The sequence below is a fragment of the Raphanus sativus genome, chromosome 3 (genome assembly GCF_000801105.2).
Source record: "Raphanus sativus cultivar WK10039 chromosome 3, ASM80110v3, whole genome shotgun sequence".
Taxonomy (NCBI): Eukaryota; Viridiplantae; Streptophyta; class Magnoliopsida; order Brassicales; family Brassicaceae; genus Raphanus; species Raphanus sativus.
In genome coordinates this window covers 10,582,223-10,608,167 of record NC_079513.1, presented here as the reverse complement: position 1 = coordinate 10,608,167, position 25,945 = coordinate 10,582,223, and the positions used below count along the sequence as shown (strand labels likewise).

The 25,945-nt window shown below is 32.8% G+C and overlaps 2 protein-coding genes and 1 pseudogene across 2 annotated transcripts; 2 read left to right on the top strand and 1 right to left on the bottom strand.

The window, feature by feature from the left end:
* Positions 1–3,889: 3,889 nt before the first annotated feature.
* LOC108845154 (ankyrin repeat domain-containing protein 2A-like) lies at positions 3,890–10,587 on the bottom strand (annotated as a pseudogene).
* Positions 10,588–10,646: 59 nt separating this feature from the next.
* Positions 10,647–13,878, top strand: LOC108845167 (transcription factor MYB12-like). Its single transcript, XM_057004733.1, has 3 exons — positions 10,647–10,942; positions 12,043–12,172; positions 12,946–13,878. The coding sequence occupies exons 1-3, from the start codon at positions 10,810–10,812 to the stop codon at positions 13,790–13,792; spliced, it is 1,110 nt and encodes a 369-aa protein (XP_056860713.1). The 5' UTR covers positions 10,647–10,809; the 3' UTR covers positions 13,793–13,878.
* A 7,109-nt stretch (positions 13,879–20,987) lies between these two features.
* Positions 20,988–23,462, top strand: LOC108844237 (protein disulfide-isomerase like 2-1). The gene is made up of 11 exons (XM_018617457.2): positions 20,988–21,183; positions 21,331–21,415; positions 21,509–21,606; positions 21,699–21,754; positions 22,020–22,137; positions 22,223–22,250; positions 22,344–22,435; positions 22,526–22,682; positions 22,768–22,892; positions 22,991–23,090; positions 23,205–23,462. The coding sequence occupies exons 1-11, from the start codon at positions 21,029–21,031 to the stop codon at positions 23,277–23,279; spliced, it is 1,089 nt and encodes a 362-aa protein (XP_018472959.1). The 5' UTR covers positions 20,988–21,028; the 3' UTR covers positions 23,280–23,462.
* Positions 23,463–25,945: the final 2,483 nt, after the last annotated feature.

The window sequence follows — 25,945 nt, the reverse complement described above, 5'->3', positions numbered from 1 at the left end:
ACACATATAAAAATTTGAAAAAAATATAAAACTATAAATATTTAGGAGAAATTATTGAATCAAGGATTTGAGAGAATTCAAAATTTGAATAAATCTAATAGAATCAAATATTTTGTGCAGATCTTAAAAGATCTGTTACAAGGTTTAAGGTTGTTCTGAAGAAATTTTTAAAGCTTTTGAAAAAAAATATATAAATTTAATATTTATTAAAAATATATATTTTTGAATTAACTAAATATGATAATTTATATTTTTATGAAATATATAAATTTTAAAAAATCTATTTTCAAATAGACTTTTTTCCATTTCAAACAGTTTGATTTTTATTTTCGTGATATATTTTTTATTTCTTAAAAAGTTATAAATACCATCATCGTAGGTTTATTTTGAATTTATCACTTTTTCATTATACTCCCTCCGTTTCTCAATAAGTGTCGTTGTAAAATATTTTTTGTTGCAAAATAAGTGTCGTTTTAGCATCTCAATGCAGAATTTATTAATTTTATTCTGTATTTTATTTTTCTATTGGTTGAGATGTATGGGTAATGATGTTTTTGTATGGAAAATATGCAAAATTTAATGATTTCTTAATCCGTGTGCACAACTCTAAACGACACTTATTCAGAAACAGAGGGAGTAAAATATTATTCAAATCCCAACAAATCCTATTTTTAGATTTTTATTAAAAATCATAATTTTAATAAGCTAGAATTTAGGAGATACAAATGAGTAATCCAATAAACTTAACTTTCATATATAATTTATAAATGTTAGATACAAAAACAGAGGATTTGAAAAAATGAAATCCTCTTAAATCATTGATCTAATAACATTCTTTTAATATTACAAATTGAAAAATTACATGCGCGGATGCGCGGATCAAAATCTAGTTGTTATTTAAAAAAAAATTATTGTCTAGCCCAGTAGCTTTAAATTTGACGTTTTCTGCTGCCATCGCCAACCAATACTCCGTATAGTACCTTTAGGCCGCATTGGACGTTGCAACTAAATGGGTTATTGGTAGAGAATTCTTGAGGAGTTGAAAAATTTATTAGATCTTGATTGTTACCGGTTTAAGAATTTTTAAAATATTTAGGGGGTTATTGGTAGAAGAATACTAGAAAAGTTATTAAATTTTGAGATTCCATTGTAATTGATTTATAATTTTTTAAAATCTAATATAATCCATTGTTATTGGAGTGATGGCTTTTAAATTCCCCTTAAACTCCTTTGTTATTAGAAAATTTTAGTTACTGGGAAGTAAATTTTTCTTTGTTTTTACTTATAAAACTCAACTTTGAGAATATCATATATACCCATAAGATTTTGAAATCTATGTAATAAAATACACTCACATAAAACATACACAAAATTGAAGAATGAAATAATACAAATCACAACTAAAAAAACTGGAAATAAATTATTAAAAATTTATAAAAGTAAAAAATTCAAATAATCTTAAAAAGTATTTCTGAATTTCAATTTAGAAAAATGAAAATCAAAAACAAAGTTATATAAAAAAATTCAAATTTTAAAACATATATTTCGAGATTATAAACCCCCCCCCCACCACCCCCACTTTAGTAAAATCTATTGCTATTAGGATGAAGATTTTTAAATTTTATTCAAAATCTTTCATTATTGGAAAAGTTTACTTATCAAATTTTATTCAAAATCCTTCATTATTAGAAAATTTTATTTATCATTGATTTAGTAAATTCTATTGTTATTGGAATGTATATTTTTCTATTCATAAGACTCAACTTTAAGAATGTCATGTATATCCATAAGATTTTTCAAAAATCTATGAAATAAAAACACCCACATACAAACACAGAACATAATAACTATAAAGTTATATGAAAATTGACCGAACGTAAAATATCAATCCAACACAAAGAGCATATATTTTTTAGTAATTAATAAAGGTTACAAAACTATATGAAAAGTGTTGATAAAATACATATGTCATTAACATGTGGGAGTTTTTCAAGACCAACCTAAGAATTGTGGTCAATTGCAAAACCAACCTTTTTTCTCATTACTATTCATCAATGAATTTTTCAAACCATCCTTATGTTTTCGAAATATTTACAAAACTGCCATTATTTTTATTTTTTTAATAATTTCGAAAATGAACAAAAACCTATTACACCCTAAGCATATCTTCTTATTTACAACAATGCCATCATCATCAATTTTGCAACCACCATTGAACAACCATGTTTGAGCTCATAAAAGCTCAATAACTCAATTTTAACCACTTTTCTCTTCTCTAAGTCAACAAATCTTTCATTTCCTCTACATTTCTATCTAAAAAACTCTCACAACTTTTATTTTCATCTCACAAATTTCATATTTTTGAGTTTCTTCATTAATAAATCGTCAAAGATGCTTCCTTTTGCTCAGTTTATGAGTTTGGACGGCTGAAAGGGTCGGAATCGAGGTTCACACCGGCAAAAGGTAGCTGTGGTTTTCACCACTTTTTCAGTCTGTGTCGCGATGGTAGACTGCTTTATATGTCTACACAAATGTGTAGACGTACGATTCCGTCTATTTGTCAACGAACAAGTCAGTTTCGCAATTGACATTTTTAATTTTTTTTTGTAATGCAGACTTCCCCAGCAGTCTACATCCTTACCTTTGACTACAAAAACAAAAATCTACGTAGACCTACCAAGACGGCTACGTAAAAGAGGTTAGTTTTACATTTGACCTTACTTTTGACTTTCTTAAGTAGACTTCACAGGACGTCTACGAAATGTAGGCTACCAAAGAAGTCTACTTAAGGTCAGTTTTAAAACATTGACTTCGTTGAATAGGTTAGTTTTGTATTTGACTAAAATGTTTTTAAATAAAATAAATATTTTTTAAATTGTAGACTTCCAATGCAGTCTTCGCATTTTTCACAAAAAAATATAGACTATTCGTGAAGTCTACATATTTATTTTGGTCAAATGCAAAACCAACCCATGGGTTTTGAAGTTAGACCTTATGCGAAGTCTACGAAGCTGTAGACGTGCATTTTAGTCTACACATAGAAAGTCAAACAATGGTCAATTGCAAAACTAACCTTTTTCAAAAAAAATTGAAACATGTAGACTACATATGAAATCTACCTTCGAAAGTCAAAACTTGGATGAGTTCTGGTCAATAACAAAAACTAACCTTTTTAATGTGGTAAACTAAAACGGAAGTCTAAATGTATAAAGTCAAAACTTGGATGAGTTCAGGTCAAATAAAATAAGTAACCCGTAAAATTTTTCAATTGCAAAAACCAACCCAAAAAGTAGACCTATTTGACCGTCTACAATTGTAAACTGAAACGAACGTCTACACTGTCGTAGACTGATTGAAAAGTCTAAGTAGAAAAATAAATTAAAACTGAATTTCTGTATTATTCATAAAGTTTTTTCTAGATTTTTTTGTTTGAAAGTGTGTGTTAGTTAATCCTAATAGGTTTGAGTGATTTTGAAAAGAAAAACTGTTGTAGTTATGAAATTATAATACTTTTGGTTTGAGTACATAGTTTGCTAATAAGTGTAGACGTCTTTGTAAGTCTACATCTATAATTTTTTTTTAACATAGAATGGTTCAGTTACTTATTGTATACAGAGAATGAGTGGTGAAAAACTCTTTTGTAGCAGTGAATGAGTGGTGAAAAACTCTTTTGTAGCAGTCTGTGATACAGTCGTTGAGTTAAGGTATTCCTTACCAAACCTATGTTACATAGACAAATATATGTTGAATTTGTGGCATGCTGAAATTGTGTATCTTTAAGTCAATTTTATGTACACATATATAAATCCAGCCAACCGTAGACATTCTCCCTGAGATTACCAATAAAAAGAGTGAATGGAGTGTGATACTTTACAATAAACGTCGCGAGTAATAGAGAAGTGTGATACTTTACGTTGAAACAGTGCAAGTCATACACCAATCTGTTCATAGTATAACAAGCAGAGAACAATTTTATTTTGATTCATAATGATCTGGCTGTGAAAATATACCACAACAGTCCAACCACATAAATAAACTATCCTAATGAAAAAAGGTTGTTGAGCTTGGCCACATCAATGGGTGTCTTCTCGTCTAGGTTTTGCAGAGTCCTGTAACCACACACATACGCACAGACATACGCAGAAACCGTCATATAACTCAAAAGTCTTAAACAAGTTTCAATGAATTCGTCTCTCTGTAAGTATTGTGTTCTAAGGCTTACACTGCTGCACCATTCTCAAGGAGAAGGCTAACACACTCTTTCCTCCCGTAACCAGTAGCCCAATGAAGAGGTGTGTTCTTGTTTTTGTCAACCGCGTTAACACTTGCTCAAGCATCGATAAGCACTTGAGCACATTTCAACTGGGGAAAGGGATCATCAATAAGGTCAATCTCGATTCAAATTCATAGTTATAAACAAAACGTCAAGCATAGAAAAGTAACCGAATATTAAATAGCCCTGAAGTGATAAAAGTAATCGTCAAGCATACCTCGCCGTATCCACACGCAAAATGCAATGCTGTCCTTCCTTCAGAATCTTGTTCATCTTTGTTACCACCAGATTCCAAAGCAGCTTTCAAACCCTAAATTAATCAACAATCAAATCCAATAAAGAGTTCAACATAACAAATGATAAAATCCCAAATGGTCCTAGCATATGAGTGTTATAAAAAGTAAAAAGCAGTCTAACCTCAACATCACCAAGACTAGCAGTTTGATGAACAATAGACTCTTCCTCCTCTTCACCTTCTTCCGCTACCTCGGGTTCAGCAGAAGCAGTCTGGTCAGGCAAGCCAGCAACAGGCATACCCATTGCTTCACCAAGCTTTTTCAGCACATCTTTATTATTCCAGTACCTATAAAAAAACCAAGAAAAACTTCCTCCATAAGCACAAACAACTACAAGCAGAAAAAGCAACTTTTACAATTTCTATATAAACGCTTAGCAAAAAAAAAAGTTGTTGTAAGACTGACTTCATCATGGCAGAAGGACCACCAGCATCAATCTCATCAAGTATAGGTTTCAACTCCGGATCTTCTTTCATCTGCGCCATACGCTCTGTAAAGTGCTCCGCTGTATCAGGGTTTGAGAAAGCATCCAATAAAGGAGACATTTGTGGATCCTGAACGCAAAAAAAAAAAAAAAAAAAAATTGATTCAAAGCCATGCCTCAATATAAACCAAAGTCGAGAATATATTATATCTTTTTTTCTTATTCACCTTCACTAAGGCGTTACCAAGTTGCTCAGCCATGGTCTGAAACTCGGGGTTATGCATAACCTGTTGCATTGTGTTCATATACTGTTGTGGATCAATGTTAGGGAAGCCTCCTCCTCCTCCTCCTCCCTCAGCTGCGTTTGGGATAGATCTCTGAAGCTGCTCAGCCAATTGGTTAAAGGCAGGACCTTTAGCAATCTGCTCAGCCAATTCTCTGATGCTTGGATCCTGTAAAAAAACACTCATCATTAGAAAGCTCCTCCTAGATAAATTAAAAAAAAAATCTATTTCAAAGGGCACTTACATTGAGGATACCAGCCATGTTTTAGAAATCAAAAGCATTGAAATTGAGGCCAGGAGGGTTGTTAGCTGCTGAAAGTGAGCTCCCAGAGGCGGCTGATTCCGGTTTAGGACTCTTGCTCTCCTCCTCCTTCGATTCGGTTTTCTCATCTACACAATAACATTAAACCAATCACCAAACATGTGTTCTATTATGAAGCAGAAAGGTATGTGGAAGTATTGAAAGCTCATAAATCTTGGATTTCTTATAAAATTTTCCAGAACAAAATAATTCAAATTTTCATGAACAAAATAGTTGAAGAAGTTTTAATCCAACATTAATAGCATATATTATTGTTATTCTCTTTCCATTTGTCCTACCACTATTAATTTTTTACTTTATAAAAATAATGACAATCAATGAAATTATATACAATTCAATAAAAGTTAATGAAAATCTATATACAAATATTTGATAAATATTCAAAACTTTTAGAATCATCAAATTCCACAAAAAAAATCTTATACAAATAAGCCCCTAATTTGAAAATAATGTATAGCAATTTTGAAACTTGCTTTAGCAGAAACTGAAAATTAACCGTGAGGCATATTTCTTTGACAAATAGTGAAACAAATATTTGTTTATAATTTTGTTATCCAAATTTTGAGAATATTGTCTATAACTATAACTCTAGTATTTTGAAAGTAATTATTGATGAGTTAAAATATAAAGAATCATTGTTTCAATAACAAAAGAATTTAATAGAATTAGAAATTTTAAAAAATAACTTTTGAATAATTAAAGATTCTACAATAGATTACAAAATCATTACACCATTAACTAAGGATTTAAGGAGAATTATAAGATCATCACACCAATAACAAAAGATTTGATTAAAACTTTAAAATCAGTAAATCAATAACAATAGAGTCTTTAAATTCTTTTAAATCTTTGAAAGTTACACTACCAACTAACTCCCCCCACCCCAAATCTCGTCACAAGTTGATATGAAATTACCAACTCAATTTCATGGTAGCAAAAAAAAACAAGTTAAAGGATCTAATCTATTAATTTAGGGATTATCTACTATTTGAAGTTCTCATTTAAATTTTGGACTCTTTCATAATTGTTACTAGAATATATGATGTCTCCTATACAATGCAACCTACCAATTTAAATTAAACCAAATCTTAACCAACATAGATTAGTTAAACCTAACCAGTAACACTTTTATAATATTTTTGGTTAATCTCTTAATATAATTAGATCTAGGACTAGGCGTTCGGGTACCCATTCGGGTTTCGGTTCAGTCCATTCGGGTTTCGGGTTTTCGGGGTCAAAGATTTCAGCCCCATCCGGATATTTTTAAATTTCGGTTCCGGTTCGGTTCGGGTTCGGAGAACCCATTTTAAAATGTTTTTAAATTTTCAAAATTTATTATATACTTTAAATTTTCAAAATCTATAAGAAAGATAATATATTACATATAAATTTTCATAACATATATGCCAAAATACCTTAATTTAACACATAAATTAGTTTTCTTTGAATATTTGGATAAAGAATCAATAGATATTTAACTATTTTGGTGTTTTAGTATATTTTAGCTATTTTAAACATTTACTTTTGACTATTTGCATATATTTTCCGAGTATTTTGGAAAATTAAAAGGTATCTTATATATTTTTAATATTTTTAATATACATTATATATAAAAATAATGTATATATTCAAGTATATAAATTTATTTCGGATACATTCGGGTACCCAAAATATTTCGATTCGGATCGGGTTCGGTTTCGGTTCTTTAAATACCGAAATTTTGAATCCGTTCGGATATTTAATCAATTTTGGTTCGGGTTCGGTGCTACTTTTTTGGATCGGGTTCGGTTTGGTTTTTCGGGTTCGGATTTTTTGCCCAGCCCTAATTAGATCATATAAAACTGAACCACTCTTAAATCAACGAGTTCTATATCATTCCAGACATAAGAGAAAAAATATCCGACTCATTTAGAACGTAAGCATACAAAGACTGTGTATGCTTATGCTCATTGATCTTCCAAAAACCCAAATAATTGTGGCATAGACCAACATAGGCTCATGTTCGTATCACTAACTTTACTTCCATATATTTACTCTTCACCTACATCATATCACAAGATACACAGTTATACAAGAACATGATTTTTTTTGTTCAAACAATCAAATAATGGTGGCATATGGTCAGTAGATTTTTTATATATTACATTTTACGAGACTATGTGTATAAGTTTTTTTTTGAAAAAAAGTATAACTATGTGTATAAGTTAAAATGTAAAGGTGTGACAAGGCAAATTATTATACTAAAAATAAAAGAAGATTAAATACAAACTAATAACAAGTACAACACAAATTATAACACTATTAAATTATATATATATTTAATAAAATATTATATATGTCTAATATGTATATATATATAAATGTTACACAAAATATATATAATATTATATACACATATTATATTTTTTTAACTCTGGATAATTATGCTATTACAAATTATGAGAACGTTACAGACGATTTTTATAGCCGACAATTCTATCCGTCACTGACTGCATCATCTCACCTGAACCATCCTAACGTATCCATGCCTGACGGTATTCCTTGCGTCATACTGCAGAACCTCTTGTAAGTCTTCTCTCCCTTAATTCGCATAATTTCGTCTTTATTGGGACTCGAAGCCTAGATCTCCTGGTGTAGAAGCATTAATGAACCCTTAGTCAAACCACTAGACTAAGGGGGCTTCCACTATATACACATATTATATATACAACCCTTTAGGGCGGGCCTAATCTAGTTATAGTTTGAATTCTGTAACTATGATATCAGTCCTGTTTAATCACTGAATATATTTATATCGAAATTTTATATGGGGTCTGGACCTTACGGTATTGGGTCCTCCAGTAATATATATTTTTTAAAAAAGTACATTAATTTGATATTATAGAAAAACGAATAGAGGTACTATGTACTAATACTACTACGAACGGGAGTGCCAACACAATACAAAACGGCAAATACATGACATGTGGGGAACATGTAGTTAGATGAGCAGTAAATGGGAAACATATGTTGATGGTTGTCCTCATGTTTTCATATATGATGTTATAGAAACGGAAACTCGTCAAATTTAGTTCTCCGGTGATCCCATAAAGATTCCGTCGAGTATAATTGGTAGTTCAGAATATTTATATTTGTACTGTTAAATTTATGGCGGACGATACATCTTCATTAGGCTGTTTGCATGTATATGTTAACCATATTAACTCGATCTCGAGCTTGATTAGGACCAAACACAGCAACCACGGTTTATCTTAGTGTAGGTATATATAGACCAAAGCTAATTTATGGTTCTAAGTGAGAAGATTACAAAGAAGAATGAAGTGCTTAAGAAAAACAACAGATGTAATTAAGGAAATTTCGTGAGTGCACATCCTTTAATTGTTTTCGTAATTATATATATGTAGCTAATGTACGCTTACGCGTGTCTGTTATTCAAGAAAAGAGTCAAAGACCATCAATTGAACAGGCTATGACTGGGCAACTGGGGTACTATTCGGGTGTCAGTTCTGTTTTAATCGAGTTCGGGTTTTTATGGTTATCGAAAACTAGCTCCATTCGGATAATTTAAAACTTGGGTTCGGGATCGGTTCGGGTGCTCTTCGGTTTGGGTCGGATTTGGTAAATTATTTTAGTATTAGTATAACCCGAAATACTATCGGTTTAAGTTTCAAATAGACTTTCGGTTCTTAGTATATCATTTGTATTAAATGTAACCAATACAAATCTACATAAATGGTAACTTACAATACAAATAAGTAAGTAAATGCATCAATTTCGTCAAAATAATTATGAAATGACGTAGATTTTAAACGAAAGCCAAACATCTTTATAGATATAAATAAAATAAAACAAATGAGAGAATTCAAAGAAACCTAAAGCCAAGACCAAAACCAAAACTAAAACCAAAACCAAAACCAAATAAGAAACATATTATTCAATGAAATCAAAAACTAAATACTTAAATAAAATTTCAAGCTTCAACTGCAAGTACCATTGTCAACCTTCAACCCCGAACTTGAATCTTCAATCTTCAATCTTCAAGACATAAATAAAATCAATTCTTTGATTTTAAAATACTTGATTTGTACATATTTTGTAACCAAAACATAAGTAAAATCGATTCAAAAATAAGAAATGAACGTCAACCTTGATAATTCAAAATCAAACAAAAAATTAAACATATTTACCCGATAGGAATAAGACTAAATAAATGAAAGCATAAAACGAAAATCAATTTCGAGAAACATTATTCAATGAAAACAAAACCAAAATATAAGAATTTCAAACTTCAACGGACATCTTCAACCATCAACTTTATCTTATAGAACCACCAACCTTTATGTAATAGATAATAATTTAGATGTTCAATATATCTTAGTGTATTTTGGATACATATTTGGAATTGAGATCATGTTTGGTACATGATCTTTTTTGGGTTTTAAATGTTTTAGGTTCTATCGGATATCTATTTAAACTCGGGTTCGGTTCGGATAATACCCATAACCCGAAATACCATAAAACAAGATTCATTCAGTATTTATGCCGGATTCGGATCGGTTTGGATTCATTTTTATCGGTTTGAGATCGGTTCGGTTTTCGGATTCGTTTAATTTGTCCAGCCCTAGAACAGGTGAAGAACCGGATATTTATATAAATATTCAAAATATGCGATTACTATGTGATCTTCGTAGTCACGTGATAAACCTTTTTTGTTAGTTAAAATACTTAAATGGGGCCATTCAATAAGTGCATCTAGTTGACAAACTAATCAGATTTCGAAGAAGAAAACATTACGTCAATGATCCTAAAATTAGCGTACAATTAAGAGAACCACGACGATCCTGCACTGACCTGCACTGACCGATCACGAGTCTCTTGACGTTGAATACGCCACGACTGCAGTCTCCTTCTAAACCAACGTGGCACATTATGCACCATGCACGTGTCACCATCTCATTTCCCCTCGAACGAGCGAGCTCTTTAGTCATCTTTTTAATCAAGTGTCTTTTTTTTTTTAACACCTAATCAAGTGTCTATCTTCCGCTATAAATACTGAATAAGTCACTTTTACTTAATTTTGTCTAGTCACTCGGTAACCTCTCTTTCTTGTTCTCTCACTTGCACGCACATACATACAGACTCTCTTTCTCCATTGCTTTGACTCTTGTGGTCAGTGAGCAAAATCATAAATAAAAAAAACGCCGGAGAAAATGGGAAGAGCGCCGTGTTGCGAGAAGGTAGGGATAAAGAGAGGGCGGTGGACCGCTGAGGAAGACCAGATTCTCTCAAGCTACATTCAATCCAACGGTGAAGGCTCTTGGAGATCTCTCCCCAAAAATGCGGGTAATATCTACATATATATATTGGTAATCAAATGTAGGTAATATTAATAATATTTTACACATTTTTTCAATGGATAATTTACAAATACAACAATGACATGTAACACGAACTTCAATCTCTGTGTGTGTGTGTGTGTGTGTGTGTGTGTGTGAGAGAGAGAGAGAGAGAGAGAGAGAGAGAGAGAGAGAGAGAGAGAGAGAGAGGAGAGAGAGAGAGAGAGAGAGAGAGAGAAGAGAGAGAGAGAGAGAGAGAGAGAGAGAGAGAGAGATCCTAGCTCTTGACATAATCTTCGTGAATCATAGATTTTTAGTTAGTTTGGTTTAACTATATATTGAAAATTTAGTAAGGTTAGAAGTTTAATCTCGTCTCAGTTTCATCCTTCTTTTTGCTTATAATTTGCCAGTGTCATAATCACGGTTGGAAGTGAGTGTGCCTATAAAGTGCTGCCAAGTGTATGTTTCGTAGATCGGTTTATATACTAATATATATTATACGGACTAGCTATTTATAAGGAAATACAAAGGATGCGTATTTATATATTTTGTCCGTTGTATTTCATTTCAAGAATAAAATCAAAATGATATATGACTAATTTTGATTTGATTTCCAACTCCGCTTTGTATACAAGACTACTCATCAATGCAATGGTTGAGATATTTTGTAGTTGTGTATGCATATGATAGTATGAAAACAGTGATCAGAATTCTAAAAAATCTCGTGAGCAGTCATATATCAGACCTCATAAGAATACATACATATTTCAAAAGAAATATTCCATAATTTTATCCTCCAAAAAGGTATATATTCCATCCGTTTCATTTTAAATGCTTTTTAAATTATATATTTCCAAAATATATTTAAATTTCTATTATATTCCCCACAAATACATTGTATCTCTTGTTAATACATTAAACATGAAGTTCAAACTGTAAATTTATTTTAAATACTATTGAAATCTAAATGATATTTATTATAAAATAAAAATCAATTATACTAAATGTGTAATAAAACAAATAAACATATATCTCATATGCTTAGTTATACACTTAGACTTAAAAAATCTGACGTGTATTATTATTTTGTTATGTTATTGTAAAAAGGACTAAAAAGGTGTGGAAAGAGCTGCAGATTGAGATGGATAAATTATCTTAGATCAGATCTCAAGCGTGGAAACATAACTCCAGAAGAAGAACAACTCGTTGTTAAACTGCATTCCACTTTGGGAAACAGGTAGAAATTTTACAATTTATTTTCGGAGGATGATTTATGTGTACATATTAATAATGATTGCATGTCGGTCAAATAAACAAGGCGTATGTTCCTCATCACTCTCTTATGTGTTTTCTTCTATAAGCACGGATTTTAAATTTACGGTAGATAATAAAAGCTACGGTGGTAAAAAATAAACTGTTCAATGACGTCGAATCAAGTTTCAAAAGAAAAAAAAATGACGTCGAATCATTTTATTGTCCGTTTGTGGGTCTCTTATATATATAACTCTTGGTTGTCAGACTATTCTTCTTTTAGCTGAGGCAAACAACACATACTCTCTAAATAAACGTACACTTCATGTTATTACATACGCACCAACCAGAGCGTAATATATATATGTATATAAAAAAAAAACTAGAACGTATATACATGCATGTGATATTTTAAATACTATACGTTAAGATATTTAAAAACCTTAAACGTATATCTGAGTAACTATCTTGAGTCACCGTCACCGTTATTGACATTGCTCGAGTGATGTCTCGTATACTCTATTATTGTAATTAGTAATTAATTATATTTCTATAAGCATGGTTAGGTCAGCAGTTATATTGACATAGCAAAATCGTATTTAAAACTGTTCTGGACAGACTGTTCTATTGATTTCCAATCGGCAACGAAGTTCTCTTATTCCCCGGAAAATAGATTTAACTTTTTTTTAAGGCTGTTCAAATTTGTTTTAACAAAGGGTTAGTAATAATTGTTTTTGATTGAGTAATTAATTAATGTAGGTGGTCACTAATTGCGAGTCAGCTACCAGGAAGAACAGACAACGAAATAAAAAATTATTGGAACTCTCATCTCCGCCGTAAACTCCACAACTTCATCATCAGAAAGCCATCCATCTCTCACGACGTCCCCGCCGTAATCATTAAAGCTCCTCCTACAAAACGCAGACCAGGGAGAACCAGCAGGTCCGCCATGAAACCTAAAACGCACAACCCAAAAAATCTAAAGATGAAGAAAACGCCTGAATCGCCGGAGCCAGAAGCCAACGTAGCGGTTACAGTGGTGGCGCAAGAAGCATTAATGATAGAGTTAAATGGAGCCGAGGCTGAGCTAGGACCATGCAACTACTATGGAACCTGTCATGAAGGAGGAGCTTGTGGCAATAATAATAATAATAGCACTGATGGCGATAAAGGAGTTTCATCCTTTGATGAAAACATCATCGATCTTTTGTTGGACGAATCAGAACCAAGCCACGTATTCACATCGTGTGGTGGTAATGCAGAGTTGAATAATCTAGGAGACTATGAACAAGCCAAAGGGTCTTCGGAGATTTTGAACCAAGAGAATCTCGATTGTCTTCAGTCTTGTCTGTCGATGGAGTCATTTCTCAACTATGAGCATCAAGTCAATAATGCGTTCACGGATGAGTTTATTGATTGGGACTGTGTTTGGCAACAAGGGTATGACAATAACATCTGCGATGAGAAAGAGGGTTCTGATTCAATGGTGTCCTGGCTTTTGGACGGTGATGATGAGGCCACGATCGGGAAAAGTAATTGCGAGAACTTTGGAGAACCATTGGATCATGACGAGGAAAATGCGTTGTTCGCCTGGCTTCTCTCTTGAATGTATTTATTAATCTGCTAAGTTTGTAATAGTCTTTTTATTTTTTATCTGCAATAGCAGTTTTGTGATGTCTTATCATCGACTTATTAGGGTACCTTGTATGGTTTGTTTTGAAAGTTTATGTCTTATCATCGACTTATTAGGGTACCTTGTATGGTTTGTTTTGAAAGTTTATGTCTCCCCTTTTTCATGTTATTCAATAAAGAGGTACAAAATGTAGGTATCCATTCATGTGGCGTATGTATTTCAACCTAGTTTAAATACGGGAAATTTAGAAAGGAAACTTTATAAAGCTTGCATACATCATATTTTGAACTACATATTACATACATCACATTCTTTTTTTTTTTTGCTCACTCTTGCATAAATCATATTCCTTACCGCCAAATAATTACAAACCAAAAATAAAGAAGACAAAGGCAGTGATTTTAAAACCGGACCGGGCCGATAGTTGGATCGGGTTCGACTATGAACCAATTATATAACCGGGTTAGGTCTAAAAATTGGTTCGACCATGAATCAGTCATGTAACAGGATTGAATATCAAAGTTATTAAACTGATAAAAATTATTAAAATTATCAAAAATCTACAAATCATCCATATGAACATAAAACTAGTTTATATTTATAGATGTTTATGTTTAAAATTTATTTATATTTTAATTATGTACAAAATTTACTAACTAAAAGTATATTACCAGATTATTAAACTAGGTTTGATCCGGTTGAACTACATTGAACCGTGATCCAAACCAAAAAAAAATTGATTCAGTTTTCGGTTCGGTTTTAAAAATACCGGACAAAAGTAGTATAATATTTTGAGTCATAAAGCTTCATTACATCTGCGAATCGTCACGTGCCATTCAAGTAATTAATATCGAATCTTAAAGGGGTACTGTTCTAACTTTTTGGTTCATAGGGGCGTTCCAACTAGCAGATGGCCACAAGCAATTAGCATGCATTAACGAGTTTTCGTAAATATGATAACAAAAGGGACCTAGACATTAATTTTGATCTTTCGTTGTCAAAAAAAAGACATAAATTTTGGCCACAAGCAATTAGCATGCATTAACGAGTTTATAGGGGCGTTCCAACTAGCAGATGGCCACAAGCAATTAGCATGCATTAACTAGTTTTCGTAAATATGATAACAAAAAGGGACCTAGACATTAATTTTGGTCTTTCATTGTCAAAAAAAAAACATTAATTTTGGTCCAACAACCCACACAATAGTTGGAAACAGTGACAGTCGATATACGCACATAATAAGGGAAAGTAAAACAGTCGCTTTCTTATACGTCCGCCTTGGTTCCATAGTCTTTGGAATGACCACATTGCATTTCTTCTTTTTTCCTTCCCGTGGAAGATTGATTTTATAGATATTCAAAAACTGATACAAGAACAACAAACGCATGATTACTTCGAATATATTATTGTGTTGTGTTTAATATGAAAATACAAGACACATATATATAGTAGTAACATTAATATAATGTTAATACTAGATAATGATAACTTTCCTAAACGTTAATGTAAATATGCTAAGAATATTTTGAGATTAACTTGATTTTCAAGTATTTCCTTTTAGTTTTTAGGATCTTCATGGGTTTCACGGGCTTCGCAGTCTTGGTCCGTAAGATACACATCTTCCGGTCCATCATATCTCTAATACTCCCCCGCACGACAAACATGGGATGCAACACACAAATCTGCAATCACAAAGCAGACCATGTATGTCGTGGACACTATATCGAGGAAAACAAAACAGTAGATTCCTTTGGGAATAAACTTCGACTTAGACAATGAGGGATGAAAACTTCAGCTCTTCTTTGGTCTTAACAATGAGAATACATCCCGTGGACGCAACTGCAACTCTAGAAACAATCGTCCTTAACTTGGACAGTCCATAAACCGGACTAAAAACTGACCTAAGAATTTAAGCGTTCAACTAGAACTCCCCCGTAATGGTTAAACTATAACCAACAAACCCCAAACTATGGGAAAACAACTCTTGAGAAATTCTAAACTATTATTTGCTACATAGATTGAGACTATGGAACCAACTGAAAAAAAGATGTGAGAAATTATGTTTTGCTACATAGATTGGTTCTTCCTGCCAGACAAAGAGTTTGCATGTACACTGAGTTAAAGTTAAGAGTCCGATTGGTAACAGCTGTAGCTTCGAAATTATTGCTGTAGAAAATAATCTGTAGACTTTTTGCTGTAGCTTTAGATTTTGTTGCTGTAGAATTTTATGAAAGCACTAAAAAATTGCTTTGGATATTTGGCTCTGCAGAGCACTTCTACAGCTGTAGGTTATTTCAAGAGCTGTAGTTTAAAAAAAATAAATTAAAGCATGATTGCTTTGATTTTGGTACTTTAGAAATAAATGGGACTGTGGAGAGCACTCACATCCACTACCAATCACACCCTAAATAGTTGCAATAAGAAACTAAACCAGGCCGACTTATTTTAGCCTTGGTATTGCAGCAAGTGACACAATCAAACGTGTGTAACTACAGCTGACCCTAATGATTGGTTGTGTCCATTGGAGTTGCACGACCATTGCTATCCTCATGATCCATTCCACAAATCACTCAAACCTGTTAACAAAAGAAAGTAGGTAGATTTTTAAACCATATTATAGGCAATCCTCTTTACGAAACTAATTAAACTAAAATAAGTCACCAAAATCTCTAGAAATGAAACGAAAACCAATATTCGTAGAGAAGACCTCGCTCATAAATTCCAAAATCAAAAACAAAAATCCAAAAAAAAAGACGAAGAAGCAAAATCTCCATCTGTTTCTTTCCACCGCTTGCTCTGTCGCTCGATGCTTTCTCAAAACTTTTCTAGAGCCTTGGTGTTGGTGGTATGAAAGCTCAACCTGTACGTGGAGAACATCACTTATATAGAGTATGAGGATAAGCTGAATACATGCTCTGCATGTAGCTGCTACAGTATTCAATGGGTCAATTAGTGATGTATAGAGTAGGGGAGGTGATGCACCGGGAATGTGAAACAGAAAGGAAATTGTCGTCGAAATTAAGGAATGATTAGATTATGACCCGTGCGCCCGTACGGGTGTATACTCTTCATAATTTTATGTTTTTGTTAGTTGTAACAATGATTCATGTTAATGTTTCATAAGTTAATGACTTATGATATTTAATGTATCTTTTTATTTTGTTTAGTGTCCAATTTTAAACTATTAGTTGTATTCTTTTTTCTTTTTTTTACATTTTTTACTTTTACTTAGTAAATTAAACAATTCAGTGTAAAATATTAGAGTATTTTGTTTATACTGTGAGTGTTTTATTAAAATATACTATAAATTTTGTGTGGAGAGTTTGAACATCACCAAGTTCATGGACTATCCCTATTACATCTGCCAGAAAATCCAATAACATAAATTATTTAAGTCAAATCGTAATAAAAAATAAACAGTACAAAACTTAAAAATATAATCAAATTAGAGATTACCTATGAGAAAAGATGCATTTTTAGTTCAATTTCCAATTTATTCATAATTGGCAAGAGATAGGAAAATACTATCATCACTAAAGTCCAAACCTGATAGCATGGCATCCTCTTCTATCGACATCTTGTAAGGATGGTTTGTAGCTCGATATTGACCACCGGCTGATTTTATGTGGAAGTTTTCAATAACTCTCATTCCCCTTTCAGCAAATCACGTTGAACTTGGTATATGAGAGCTCGTTTGCAAGTAGTCTGAATTTTTTGTTACCTTAAAAAAACAAAACGTTCATATTAGAATGAAGTAAAGCAAATAAGTATAATGATTGGTACAGAGCTATAAAAAAATGTTACCCATTCATCAGCGAAAATTATTTCGAAGGTCTCCCCTCCAAAATACGTTTTATACTTTTCCATGAATGCAAACACTTAACTCGAATCCTTGCTGTCTTTGTAAGGTTTTAGTTTGGTGAGAGCGGGAAAAGTTGTAAGCTTAGACATTTTTCTTTTTTTTCTTGTGGGTTCCGTAATTTTTTTTGTCAAGTAGTATAGAGGAGATATATATATACTCGGCATTGAGAATGATAGGTTTAAAAGGATAAATCATAATCTTTTGGTAGTTTTGATTGTTACGCAAAATCAAAACAGAATATACACATTCCTTATTAATTACACAGTAATTAAAACTCGAATATACTATCTATAGATAAGGAAATACATGATTTGCAAGTTTAAATAAAAGAATATGCTGATTTTGATATCTGTTTTGATAATAAAGTTTGCTTTGGATGCCAAAAAAAAAAAATCTGTTTTGATTAGATTGAAGGGGAAGAAATTGGAAAAAAATCTTTGGTTGTTGTTTTTTAATTTAGAGAATATTGTGTCATGATTTTTATGCAGTTGATGTTTCTTTTTGCGGGGAATTAGCAATGAATATTTGATTAGTATCGAGTTTTGGAAGAAAAAAAATATATTATTTAGTTTCAATGTTGTGTGGATCAAAATACTCATGAATATTTAAAATAAATTATAAATTTGGTAAACCACAAAATCTGATAAATTAACTACATAATTCTCTATTTAAAATAAATTATAAATTTGGTAAACCACAAAATCGATAAATTATACCTTGATCAGATTAAAACGTCAATAAAAACTAATTAGGTATACAATATAATCAGTAGACAAACCTTGTTTTGCTATGAAAAACATGAAATCAATGGAATTATGATTAATGGTATTTTGATATAGTTTTACATGATTATTGGTTTATTATCAATCAACCGTTTGGTTATAAGGTTACATGATTATTGGTTTCGTTATATAAATAGTTGGTTATAGGTTATAATAGGTTTACATGACATTTTCTATCAATCATTTGGTTACAGTTTACATGATTATTGATTTATGTCTGGTCATAAGTCCACAGAATTGGTTTCGAATAATATAAAATAATAATATAAGATAGGTGATAGTTCCACATATTTAATCAGATTACCGGACGTAATGGTTTAGAAAAGATAGTAATGATTTATTTAAGGCAGGTGATATCGGTCGGAATTATGAAGCAACGAAAGCCACGATTTTATTGGTTAAGAAAATAAATGGGATAACAATTAGTAAAATTCTGTGTTTTGATCAGTGGCATGCCATTGTAATTTTTGTGGAAAAGTCAGGGGTAAGTACTATTTGTACTTCAGTTTTAATAGTATAGATTACATGACATCTTCTATCAATCATTTGGTTACAGTTTACATGATTATTGATTTATGTCTGGTCATAAGTCTACAGAATTGGTTTCGAATAATATAAAATAATAATATAAGATAGGTGATAGTTCCAGATATTTAATCAGATTACTGGACGTAATGGTTTAGAAAAGATAGTAATGATTTATTTAAGGCAGGTGATATCGGTCGGAATTATGAAGCAACGAAAGCCAAGATTTTATTGGTTAAGAAAATAAATGGGATAACAATTAGTAAAACTCTGTGTTTTGATCAGTGGCATGCCATTGTAATTTTTGTGGAAAAATCAGGTGTAAGTACTATTTGTACTTTGTTTTAATAGTATAGATAATAGTTTTAGTGTTTATAATTAAATGATTATATGGATGATGTGTCGATTTGATTGTCTATAATTAAAAATTATTCTCTTATATATAATAGAGATTTCTTATATTAATACATAAACTAGATTTTGACCCGCGCTTTTAAAGCGCGGGTTTATTTTCCTTTATCTTTTTTTTTTTAAATTGACAAATATTTAATAAATGTCATATTTTCATATACTTGTTTTTTTATAAAAGACTTAAGTTTTTTATCTTTCTTTATAGTGTTTCATTTTAAATGAGTATATGCCTGATCACAATATCCGGACCCGAAGAACCAACCCAAAACCGACCCAAAAATTAGGGTCCCGAACCCGATCAGACCTGGGGTAAATATCCGAATGAATTCTAAATTGCTATATCCGAAGAACCGATCCAAACCCGATCCGAACCGAAAACCAAATGAGTACCCGAAGATACCCGAAATGTGAATATATATCTAAAAATATATGTTATAATTATATTTATAATTATTTTAATATTTTAAATTAATATCATAAGTTAACTATAATAGTCATTTTTAGTACTTTTGAGTATTTTTGGATAAAATATGATAGTTTGGATAAAAGTTTACCCAAAAAAACGGTATAGAATGGATATTTTTGGTTACTTTTGGTTACTTTTGAGTAATTTGGATACAAAAATTTGAACCGAATCGGATACTTTGGTTACTCTGAGTATAAATAACCGAACCCGTTTTAGATATTTTGGTTATTTGGTTATTTTTCAGGTTCTTATGCATGAGAACCGAACCCACCCGGACCCGGAAAGATCTGACTCGAACCCGATCCGAAAAAAATAAAAATTGAATCTGATTTGTTAATCGGCCTAAATGGCCCAAAAGAGATGATGTGGGCAATTGGCTGGATTTAAAAAAAGTGACCCAATATAGATGCGTTATTAATATTACTTGATTGCCCTTAATGAAATATGTAATGTTATTAAAAAAGAAGGGTATTTTTAGTAAAAAATCCAATAGGATCCTGCTTTAATAGTATAGATATAAAAGTAGTTTAATAGGAAATAAAAAAGTATACAAATTCCAAATACATTTTTTCAGAAAAACAAAAAAACATAACTTTTGATTTTTGTGTAGAATTATGTAGTTATTTAAAAAACTAGTTTCCCTGTATTTTAGGGAATCATTTTTTCCAAAATCTTGATTGGCAGAAGAAATGGTTTTTCAAAAACAAAAGCCAAAACTAAAAACAATCAAGCTCCAAATGGTTTTTACAAAAATAAAAACTAAAATTCGATTGGCAAAGAATGGTTTTTAGAAAAACAAAAACCAAAAACTAAAACAAAAACATTCGCACCAAAAAAAAACTATAAACATTCTAAGTTAAACCTATATTATCCACAGAGCGCCAGCCCATTGAAGCCCAAACAAATCAGATTCTAGAGTGGAAAGACTTGTTCGCCTGTCTACTCCCGAGAAAGATGTGGACCATTCATAATCTGACAAGTAACCTAGCCACGTAGTAGAAATTCCCGATCACCGTTGGTGATTAAATCGACGGACCAGATCACGACATGTCATTATTTTTTATTTCCTTTCTGTATCTTTCCTTCTTCTGTAATTATGATTAAACTTCTTTTAATAACTGAGACAGTGAGAGATCAAAGCTACTCCAAAGCTGAGAGGAAGAATGGCGAAATCTCAGATCTGGTTCGGTCTAGCCTTACTCGCGTTGCTTGTCGTGTCATCAGCCGTAGCAGACGATGTGGTTGTGCTGACGGATGATAGCTTCGAGAAGGAAGTTGGTAAAGATAAAGGAGCTCTTGTCGAGTTTTACGCTCCCTGGTAATTGATCTTCTTTTTCTTTTATCTAAACAGTTATAGAGATTAGTTTAGTTTGATCTGTAATTATATTGGATTGATCTGGAGAATATGGTTTTAGTTCACAAGTGTGTGTGTGTGTGTGTGTGTGTGTGTGTGTGTCATTTACAGGTGTGGTCACTGCAAGAAACTTGCTCCAGAGTATGAAAAGCTAGGGGCAAGCTTCAAGAAAGCTAAGTCTGTCTTGATTGCAAAGGTCAGTGTCTCTCTCTCTCTCATTCCTTTTTTCTTTTCTTGCTCCAATGTTATGAGAGAGAAATAAAAATAAAGATGATGGATTGTGTTGCAGGTAGATTGTGATGAGCATAAGAGCGTCTGCACTAAATATGGTGTTAGTGGTTATCCCACCATTCAGTGGTTTCCTAAAGGCTCTCTTGAACCCCAAAAGTATGCCCCTTTTTTTTATTTTTAATTTCTCCCAAGCTAATCTATTATTGAGTATTCATAGATGGTGAATGTATTGTTTTCTTATTTAACAGGTATGAAGGTGCACGCAATGCTGAAGCTTTGGCTGAATATGTCAACAAGGAAGGAGGTATTCTCCTTGATGAGGATATGCTTTTCCAAACTTACTTTTGTTTAGGCATGGTTTGTTTATGAGTTAGATTAAGTTGGTGAAATGTTCAATCTTTTGTTCCTATTGATTTTTATTATATATTCAAGTGTGAAATTGCTGCCCCCAACATTGCATTAGGATATATGGTCGAATATTTATACTTCATTTACTGTTGTAACATTCTTGTCTTTAAAATTCTTTGATTAATTTTGTGTACTTTACCTATGTGTTGAAATGCTTTCAGGCACCAACGTGAAATTAGCTGTAGCTCCGCAAAACGTAGTAGTATTAACACCTGACAATTTCGATGAGATTGTACTGGATCAGAACAAAGATGTCCTCGTCGAGTTTTATGCCCCATGGTATTACTATCTCTTTCTTCACCACCGCACATGGTTTTGCTTTTCATTATGTTTTCTAATTTCTGAGTTTTACTTTTTTTCCCAGGTGCGGCCACTGCAAGTCCCTCGCTCCTGTGAGCTCTCAAACTATTTGTCTACTTTTGAAACAACAATACTTCAATTTCACTTTGTTATTAATGTTGTGATTTCTTTAATTAATTCCTCAGGTGTATGAGAAGGTAGCGACGGTGTTTAAACAGGAAGAAGGTGTAGTAATTGCCAACTTGGATGCTGATGCACACAAAAGCCTCGGCGAGAAGTAAGTTGGAGTCAGCGATATTACTGTATAAAAATCATGTATATATACAGAAAGATGATAACATTTGTACATTAATTAATCATTACCTAGGTATGGAGTAAGTGGATTCCCAACACTAAAGTTCTTCCCAAAAGACAACAAAGCCGGTCAAGACTATGAGGGTGGAAGAGACTTAGATGACTTTGTAAGCTTCATTAATGAGAAAGTTGGGACCAGCAGAGACAGTCAAGGGCAGCTTACTTCAAAGGTGAACCCAAAAAAAGAAAAACATGTCTCTCCTTTACCAATTCTGAAAGCTTTTGTTGATATCTCTCAATTTTTTATTTAAATAGGCTGGTATAGTTGAAAGCTTAGATGCGTTGGTAAAGGAGCTAGTTGCAGCCAGTGAAGATGAGAAGAAGGCAATCTTGTCTCGCATCGAAGAGGAAGCTAGTAACCTCAAGGGGTCCACAACAAGGTACGTACTAGTATTAGCGTTTCATCATTACATCGAATAAGAGTTTCTTTTGTTGTTCCTTTTGAGCTTTCATGATGATTTGTCTCGCTCTATAATAGGTATGGGAAGCTTTACTCGAAACTCGCAAAGAGCTATATAGAAAAAGGTTCAGGCTATGCTACAAAAGAAGTCGAGCGGCTTGGACGCGTCCTTGGCAAGGTATAAATCATTTCTTCTCTTTCTCTCTGTGTACACATTAGCTTACTGATTAGTGATTTCCAATCAAGAAACAATAAAGACTACTGACTTTTTTGTGGTGTTTTTGGGGTGCAGTCTATAAGTCCGGTGAAAGCTGATGAATTAACTCTCAAGAGAAATATCCTGACCACTTTCGTTGCTTCATCGTAAAAGGCAAAGCCCTGAGAGTGTATAGGAGTCGACAGACTCTCTATATATAAACTGATACAGTTTGTAGAGTCGGTGGTTTGTGGACTTTTTTTATGTCTGTTGTTATTTCTGTTTAGTTCTTCTATACATTATCGATTTAGTTTTGTGTTCCAAAAAAAAAAAAAAAAAAGTTTTTGTTTTTTATGGATTCCGTTTCAGGCTTTTCACCAACCAAAGAAAGAAATAAGAATATCTCTACTAGATTAATATCAGAAAACCTGCGTTGCTTAGTGGATTCCTCTTGATTTTAAAAAATGTCTTTAGGCATTGGTCCAATTTTTCTTTTGCTAGGCCCATAGAGGGATTGGAACCCTCGGTAAACAAAAGCCTACATAACAGTTCCAATGTTACGCCTTCAACCACTCTTATCCATTTTTATTCGATCACAGCGAGGGAGCAAGTCAAAATAGAAAAACTCATATTTATTGGGTTTAGGGATAATCAGGCTCCTTCTCCAGGACTTCGAAAAGATACTTTTGGAACGTCAATAGGCATGAAATAAAAAAAAAGAGAATGAAGTTCTCTAGTTCACTTTGAGACGACGAAATGAATTTTGGAACTTATTAACATTTTCCAAAAAAGAACTCGTTCTAAAAAAAATAGGATTCCGTGTAATAAATTTTTGATATTTAACAACCTCTGTTAAAAAATAATCACAAAAATCATAGGCCTGGGTAAATTATCCGGATCCGAAGATCCGAACCGGTAATTACCCGAAAAACCGGGTCTCGGATCGGGTTCGGTTCTAGAAAAATACCCGGTCGGATGAGGTTTTAAAACTGGTCAGGTACCGGATCGGTTCCGGGTATATCCGAGATCCGTACGGGTATCCGAGAGATCCGAGATCCGTATGGGTATCCGAAAAATCCGAGATCCATACGGGTATCCGAGATGTAAAATTTAATATGCATCACTACCAAATCGAACCATGGACCTCATCCTACACTTACCACATCACGTGACACTACACCAACACATCATATAGTGTTTATATATGTATTTTAAAGTTTATATCTATATATATATATATATTAAATTTATAAATATTAATCGGATCCATTAATTTTTGGTAACTTCGGATATAACCGGATCCGAACCGGATCCGACAGGTACCGAACCGTATCCGAACCGAAATTTTAAATTATCCGATCAGTACCATTTTCACTAGTTCCGAAATATCCGAAATCCGAAATATCCGACCCGGATCCGAACCGGTAATCCGAATGCCCACGCCTAACATTGGACATAATGGGTCAGGATACACTCAATCGAGCTTTTATAAATTAAACATGTTATGTACCGATATATATGATCGACATATCATTATCTATATTATAGTTTAGTATTTATCTTACGTATCCCTATTGTTAGGATAACTACTAGTTGTGTCGATCCATCAATATGGTCGACTATGTATATAAGGCTATTAGCCGATGAGTAATGTGATAAGCTTTCCCGTTCATTATTCAACACGTTATCAGCACGAGACTCTAAAATTCCGAGCTACCTCAAAAACTCCAACTGACGTTGCCACTTCAAACAGCTCGTTCTATCAAACCGTACAGATCCAGACGACAAGTAATATATCAAATTAAAGCTCTTGACGAGACGAATCCAACGCCGTCGACTTCGCCTCTATCTGACTCCGGACGCGCCCTCACGCTCTATTCTAAGACTCGCCGTCAAGTGACCTAAAACCTGAAATTCTAAAACTCATCCGACGACTTCAAACCGTTCGTTCTCTCAAACCGTAAGGATACACACGACGAGTAATATATCAGATTGAAGCTCTGGACGAGACGAATCCATCGCCTCAAACCTCGTATCAATCCGATCTCTAACGCGTCCTCACGCTCCGTTCCAACCGGCGCCGTCAACTACTCTAAAACCCTAATCAAAAGCCTAAACCGGAGCCTCTCTCTATACTTTGTTATTTTCTGAGATTTGCTTCATATATTTATACTAACTTGTTTTGATTCATTTTTGATTAAGGTTTCTAAAGGTACAAGAGGTTTTTGCTCAACCTAAGACGCGACCAGCTCCTGATCCGTTCCGGTCATGCAGTTCGCAATCCAACTTGTTCCAGCTCTCGGTGGTCCAAATCTACACTTCGAAGTTCTAAAGGTAAACTTTGAAACCCTAAAAGAACACATAATCGAACGTGGTTGATTGATAAAGGAATGACCATTAAAATTTTGCAAAACCCCAAATCAAAAACCACTAGCAAAAGTTTAATAGGTCTCTACTCTTCCATGAATAAATCGAAGCTCTTAAACCAAAAGTTCGATATGAGATTGTTCATCAATTAAAATCACAGCCTCAATGGCTTGCTGAATCTCAAAAACCCCTTGATCTGAATGATCAAATCGAATCCTTAAACATAGAAATCGATCAATCCCCTAAAACATATACATGATCGGTTTCATCCAAAAACATCTAATTTTTTTTGTGATTCCGACTTGATTTCTTGATCTGATTGTCTAGTTTAATTTTCTTTTAAGTTGTTCTTCATGTTTAGAACTGCTTAGGATTGAAAATTACACAAACCCTAATCTTTTTTATGAAATCTGATTGCAAATAGGTGATTTTCGATTGAAATTGTTAAATTTTAGTCTATTTGCTAAATG

Coding starts and splice junctions, on each gene's coding strand:
- LOC108844237 (XM_018617457.2), top strand. CDS start 21,029: ATGGCGAAATCTCAGATCTGGTTCGGTCTAGCCTTACTCGCGTTGCTT. Junction 22,683..22,767: donor AAGGGCAGCTTACTTCAAAG/GTGAACCCAAAA, acceptor TTATTTAAATAG/GCTGGTATAGTTGAAAGCTT. Junction 22,893..22,990: donor CTCAAGGGGTCCACAACAAG/GTACGTACTAGT, acceptor GCTCTATAATAG/GTATGGGAAGCTTTACTCGA.
- LOC108845167 (XM_057004733.1), top strand. CDS start 10,810: ATGGGAAGAGCGCCGTGTTGCGAGAAGGTAGGGATAAAGAGAGGGCGG. Junction 10,943..12,042: donor ATCTCTCCCCAAAAATGCGG/GTAATATCTACA, acceptor TATTGTAAAAAG/GACTAAAAAGGTGTGGAAAG. Junction 12,173..12,945: donor CATTCCACTTTGGGAAACAG/GTAGAAATTTTA, acceptor TAATTAATGTAG/GTGGTCACTAATTGCGAGTC.